This window comes from Haemaphysalis longicornis, unplaced genomic scaffold (assembly GCF_048455015.1).
Source record: "Haemaphysalis longicornis isolate Haplotype H1 unplaced genomic scaffold, Haemaphysalis longicornis Haplotype H1 scaffold_10, whole genome shotgun sequence".
NCBI classification, from domain to species: domain Eukaryota; kingdom Metazoa; phylum Arthropoda; class Arachnida; order Ixodida; family Ixodidae; genus Haemaphysalis; species Haemaphysalis longicornis.
Genome location: NW_027526204.1, coordinates 113396588 through 113403356, shown reverse-complemented (window position 1 = coordinate 113403356; position 6769 = coordinate 113396588). Strand labels below are relative to the sequence as shown.

General features: G+C 48.2%; 1 protein-coding gene across 1 annotated transcript in view; it reads left to right on the top strand.

Annotated features, from left to right (window-relative positions):
- Positions 1–6476, top strand: part of LOC144160035 (calcium-activated chloride channel regulator 1-like) — a 33421-nt gene extending 26945 nt beyond the window's left edge. Inside the window, exons 6-9 of the mRNA XM_077691654.1 lie at positions 903–1017; positions 4491–4718; positions 5482–5781; positions 6453–6476. Coding sequence (XP_077547780.1) covers positions 903–1017; positions 4491–4718; positions 5482–5781; positions 6453–6476 — 667 coding nt within the window. The remainder of the gene's footprint in view (positions 1–902; positions 1018–4490; positions 4719–5481; positions 5782–6452) is intronic.
- Positions 6477–6769: the final 293 nt, after the last annotated feature.

The window sequence follows — 6769 nt, the reverse complement described above, 5'->3', positions numbered from 1 at the left end:
AGTTTGAATGAGTCAAGGATATAAGGCGCGTTCGTAGCCTCCCATTCTGTGTCGGCCTTGTGGCGCAGTGGGTAGAGCACCATGTACCTTGCGTTCCGCCCGCAGGGTGGAGGGATCGAAACCAGGCGCCGGATAGTATTTTTTTTATATATAGTGTAGGGGGAGGGGTGCGGACTACGACTACGGACGTCAACGCGGGTGACATCGTGAGTTACTGAAGTGCTCTGCATTTAAACTGTGGCCCGGAGATCTGGTCCCGCTTGGGCGCAGTGGCAGGGAGAGAGCGATCCCGAGGAAGCGCGGGAAAAACAGTGAATGCGGCAGACGCGTTGAGGCCCCGAAAGCGGGAGGTCGACCCAGAATCGCCTCCGTCACAGGGAAACCAGTTCTCCTACCCAAATAAAGACGACAACGTGTTTCCACTGCCAGTGACGACCGAACGACAACCCGACTGACAGCGAATGACTGACTGCTGGAACTGGTGTGCGCCACCAACGGGAGCTGCATCGCGGGGGCGAGCAGGGGCATTCTATCCCTATTAAACTGTTGTCTGATGCCATCTCTCGTACTCACTTGTAACTCTGCAACCCAAAGGGAACCCAATAATGTGTAACCGACTAGCAAGAACATCACACTACTAGAAATAAAAACAACACGTTCCATTAGTGTTCCTCTGATTTCACTAACAGCTTCAAGTTTAGTCACTGATCCTTATGCAGAATCTTTTTGTGCCAAGACACAACCGACAACAGCTCCTTCAAACTACTGCTTGCAATTATTTCAACTTCCGAGAGTGTTAATATGTATCAAGCGAATTTATACGTTTGTTGACTTTCTTTAAAGAGGAGAAATCCATGAGTGACACAGAAATTACGGCCATTTTTCTACCTTCGCCTTTACAGTCTACCCAAGCCGGATATGTCGAAGCGGATTCAAGTTACCTTCCAGGAGAAGCAACAGAAGAAGGACCTTGGCCGGCGTGTTGTACTTGTCTTGGATGTGTCGCAAAGCATGGCTGTAAGCATTATTTTCCAATGCTTGCAAGGGTTGAGCACGCAGGCATAGAACAACAATCGGATAAAAATGGGGGGTAGCTCGTTCGCGGACTGCGGAATACGAACTGAAATCTATTCTATCTTCGAATGTGAGGAGTGTTAGTCGCGGCAAATAGAAAACGACACCAGGAATATTACGGACAAAGCGGTACCAACAATATCGTTTTAACGTATTGCGACATTATGAAATAACGCATACAACGAAGTACATGAATTTCCCTCTGAAATATCTATAGAGAACAATGCATTTGAAATCTCGTTGTAAGGAAGTAACATTGACCTGTCAATGATTATAACGAACTATATTAGTCTTCCTAAAAAAATTCCGGCCACGGTGCGCGAAGTATTCCGCGGAGTTCGAGACTCGTTCGGCGCGTCTGTTTTAAAACACCCGCGTCGACCTCACGGCCATGCACAGCCACGCCACGTTCGGCCGTGCCAGCTATGGTCCTCGGCATCGGCGGTGAGCGAGCCATCCTGCTCGCTCTTCCCTGTAGCGAGGAGGATGGTTCGCTCAACGCCGATGCCGACGGGTATGCACGGGCCTTGTCTCTTCTTACCCCTTTCGTGTAGTAAACTTTTATCCTTTAAATACCCACCATGCCACCTTTAAAAAGCACGCTTTGACGTTCCCGAAACGGCAGACGACTGCACTCATCAATAAAAAAAGTGAAATGTGTCAAAACAATGTTTATAACACGTATCACACTCAAGCGGTGACCACGGCGACGAAGTTTCGTGGAACTAAACATCGCATTATGCCGCAACGGCCGCTGGTAATTGCGCTTCTAGATAAAATCCGTAAGCAGAGCTAACTATGCCACTGCTTAGTGTTAAACAAGGGCACAAATGCGTGTTTTTATCGTGCGCAGCGCGCGTCTCGCCCCGCGCGCAACGTGAATGAGCACACGACGCGACAGCGCCATCCACACTAGGAGCGGTTCGTCCCGCCGCCGCCAGGGGCCGACTGTGTTCGATCTCGGGGGGAATAGGTGACCGGTAAAAAGCAGGGCTCATGGGTACGTCGTCTGCTCCCACCACTTCCGGTTCGAGATCTGGCCTGGCCGCCACTACACTGGCGGCCTTCACGCGCGTGTGTTTTAGCGTTGTTTATTTGTCACAGAATGCTTACGGTTCAGAGGAGCCCCTGGTAGCATTCATCGTTGTTATTCATCGAATGCGCGATGCATGAGGGTGTTTTTTTTTTTGAGTGAAAAAAGATAAACAACAAGCACACGAGTGCGTGAAAGCCGCCTGCGTACGGGAGGCCAGGAGAGCTATCGAAGCGGAAGTGGTGAGACTCTGCGGGAGCAGACAATGTACCCATGAGACTTTCCGCTTTTTACCGGTCACCTATTGTCCCAGATGTCACCGGACAAACCGACGCAAGCGACGGTGAAGGTACCGTGGTCTCATATTCACACGTGTTCGAGGTGTGGTCCCAGGTACTCGATGCAGTGGGCCTTCTACGTCGTTTCTTCGGTGCCTATGGCGGCGGTAAAAACGGCATCAACGTAGTGGCCACCTGTGAAAAGGAAGCCTTTTCCTTGCGATGTCAAAAACGAAGGAGCATCACTTTCGAGGGGACAATATTATAGGAGGTATGCGCAGGGAGCAGGGAAAATATTTGTCTGCTATTCAATTCCGTCGCATGCGGTACAATGGGCCGCGAGGCGGTTTTTTTATTTGCATGCGTTTAGTTTAGCGCACAACTGACCACACATTGCCGTAAACTGTTGTAATTGATATAACAAAACAATGGATATAACGGAATAATTACAGCTCTCCTTCAACTTCGCCATAACGAGGTTACCAATGAAGCAGGACGGGGCGGGGGACCTCTTTTGGAGCACTCTATACTATTCGGTATTCATTGAGGCGGCGTTTTCGGGCTGCAGGGTCCCGGAACCTCCCATGTACTAATATTTGCCATATCAAAAGCTTCCTTCATGCTTGCCATAAATGCCGCGAGCCCAGTGCATCGTGAGTAACGGCACTTAGCAGGGGGAGGGGGCAGAGCTCGTTACATTATATACTAGATAAAACACGTAGGGCGACAGTTAGGGGTGCCAAGAGAAGGCGTTTTGTTCTTCGTTTCTTGGGCTGACTCACTCGCCATTTCAACGTCAGTTGATTCGCAAAAAGATTTATAAGGGGCAGCCAAACTTGCGCCGCCCATGGGTTGCTTCTCTCACGCAGTTGAGCTTCAATATACAACACCAACTCACCCAACAAGTCAACGTCTACAGACGCTATAGTAGACCCGCTTTGTGAAATGGGTATTGGGAACACAGCAAACATTTGAACAGCAACTTCACGAAAGTACTTCAGAGACAAGTCTGGGCAGTGTGGATTGCCCATGAAAGTCTAATACCACAGCACAGCTTTAATTAAGCCTTGTTTATGCCACATGCCAGTACCTAGTGGCCAGGCAGTTTTTGTGGGCACCTATCGCGATGTACTGCTTTGCTTGTAACCGTTCTCTTCTTTTATCCATCTGTTAAAAGAGCTCTGCTGTACTGACTCAGTAGCTTAGGGAGTACAATCTCGGGTACCTGAACGAACGCTCCGCGTTAGCGCGCCCGCACAGCCAACATTTTTTCCAAGACCCGTGATTTTTTGTTGCGATTGCTCTCTTGGCTCCATTTCGCGAGTTTGTTTCGTAAAGAAAATTGGTTGGTATCTTCTAGGTAGATTTAGAGGTTGGGCACTGTATAGCCACACGTTTACTTTACGTTTAACATCGCAGCGGAAGTGGCGTCCTTGTCCCTATATTCGAACGGCATACTGCATTGGATTAACTACCTCCTGACCTCAATACTGGGCCCAAACGAACTTTTCCTCCCACTGCTAACTTTGCAAGGAAAATGCGCGGAACATATAAGTTTGGGCAGTTAGTCGTAAACGTAGCGTCGGAAGCTTGACGTCCTGCTTGCCCTGCGCGTAATGTCCTGTTACGTGTCCGTGTACCCTGATGCTCAGGGCGAAAGATCTGAAAACAGTCCGCATTGTACTCTTGTGCAAGAAGTAGTTCCTGAGATTGGTCGCTACGAAAGCATTTGTAGAAGGATACACTCGTGTGGTAGGCTGGTCCGTAGGTTAATTATCTGGCTTGCCCACTCACTCTTGCTCTCTTACGTACAAGTTGCGCTTGCGCCCATATTCCCGCGCCCCCACCCATACATCATGCCAGCTTCGCCAACTGCGAAGAGTCGGTGGCCAACTTGCGCACTTAAGGCCTTAAGAGAGACCTTTTGCTTATAAAGTATATATATACACACATACAAAGGAGTCCCACTACAGTTTATTACTCTGGGATCCCTTTCTGTATTGACTATATTCTAGTGATGTAGCATTCTGTAACAACAACAATAAAGTTCTATTCTAAGTTGTAAGTTCTAAAGTTCCCCCTCTCTCTCTCTTCCACTTATGCAGAGGGACGGCCGGCTGAAATTCCTGAAAGAGGCCGTAACCCGCTACATCAGCGACATCGAAGACAGCCCTCAACGACTGGCCATAGTTACCTTCAGTGATGACGCGAAAATCCGTCACCCGCTGATGGCAGTGAATGCAGCCACACGACAAGGGTTTTTGGACACGGCAGCAGGCCTACACGTTGAGGGGCGGACCTGCATCGGATGCGGTCTTCAAACGGCCTTCGCGGTAGGCTGATGCTTCGAAGTGGGCACGATTTTTCAGAGTTGGCCTGGCGTAGCCTTTATTCTATCGGGTAGCAGCGCGATGACGTAAGCGTTTTCTGTCTGCGTCAGTGGAGATTGCCTTGAATTAGGTTGCAACAGTCAGCAAGCAGGGTGCTCCGCCTCATTATTTGTTGCCTGACGATTGCTGACCAGAAAATTTAAGGGTTTGAAAATGGAGATGGAAACATGGTCGGGAAAGGTGCAGCAATAAAGGAACTTGCATTAACCAGCAAAACTGCATCCACAAGAACCTTGACTTTCATAGAATCCGGAGTAGCTGCGGTGTATGGGCAAATTTCTTTGGCGCTTCTGTCGGGCTAGATCAATATAGACGCGTCGTCGCACTTGACTCAAAGGTTTCCTGCCGCACTTGCGCTGTTAGAGACAGAGGGTGACTATTTCGAATCATTATTTCTTGCCGAAGGCCTGTTGCTTTTGAGCCAGCTACATTTTACGGCCCCAGGGAAGAAACGGTGACTGCAGTTTCATAGTTATATATTTTATAGACTGTAGAAATATAGTTTAGTGCCCAGTGGGAGAGGCAGGGTGCGCGCTGCAGTCATGTTTTAAAGTACGGGGGCTGCTTGCACGACTAGTACCATTTAGGATCTAGTTTTATTTATAAAGACGTTGTAAGAGAAAATATGAGGAAACCCTAGTTTTTGTACGTGTATTTTCCACGTATGCGATCCCCAAATTCTGCATGTTTTTTCTACTGGTCGCAGGTGCTAAACACCTCGAGCGAGAAACCAGAAGGGGCTGTGATAGTCCTGTTCACCGATGGCCACGAAAATCGACCTCTCTATATCGCCGATGTGAAATCCCTCATCGAGAAAGCGAAGATCACGGTCAGCACGGTGGCACTGGGGGTCACGGTTGACAGCCCTCTTAAGGAACTCGCAATTGCAACGAAGGGAAAAGCAATCTCATACGAGGACATCACGGGAAACCTTGGTTTGCAATTGGAAACGGCCTTTGTTACTGGCGTGACCACACAGGTGGACGATAATTTGCCTGTGCTAACGGTATGTGTACCACACAGATTTTCAATTTGGATCTGCAGTTACTGTGCCAGATCTGTCTCTCATAGTGAGGGGGATAAATAAAGGAACATACCCCCTATTTAAAAAAATAGAGAAAGCAAGAAAAATTATTTTTGGGAGTCTACCATATACAGGTTATCTCAGCTATCATACACCAAGATTTAAAAAAAAAGACCAATGGCGTTACTGAAACAAAACCTTGTGCATAATGTTTCCAGTGCAGTGGAGTAGTGGCAAGTTTTTTTTAGTTAAGGAACTTTAATTATTTGTTATAAACATCTAACTCTAGATGTAGTGCCTCAATCCTTGAAGTGTCAAGAATACATTTGTAGGTACCCAGGGAAGGAATCTAAGTGCTGTATTTTCATGAACGAACTTATTGCGTACTCGTTTATTCTGATTGATCAGTAAACCCCGCGAAATATGAAAACACACCACGTAACGGAGCTCCCGCGCATCATGAACCGGCGTCCTCAAATAAGCTGATTGAAAGCAACTGCTTTGCCCGTCACACGTCTGAAAAGACAGCGCATTACCTTGATGATGACATGCATGAAAGGAGCAGCCTCAGCAAGTTCCGCGGGGCGGGTGTGTTAGATAAGGTGCAAACTCGGTCGCGATTTCTTTTGTGATTCTTTTCTGTATTTCATCAGGTGGCGCTGCGATCGCCGAAGTGAACGCCCGCGATCACGTCGGCTCCACATTTTATGACTGATTTCGTAGTGCTAATTCGCTGGAATCAAAGTTTCCTTTATATCAATGTGTCCGTGAGCTCAAGGGGCACCGACCGATATCATCGAACCGCAGCGGTAAGCCTTTTTCACCGAATGTCTGGACTCTTTCATCACCGCCGTGCTCCCTAAGCCTCGTCTTAGTGGCGGGAGAGCGAATGTCGGGACTTCGCGTGCGAGACCTCATTGAAAAGCTTCCCGGCGCCGGAAATCAAGTAAGCAAGACATAGAAATTGAAC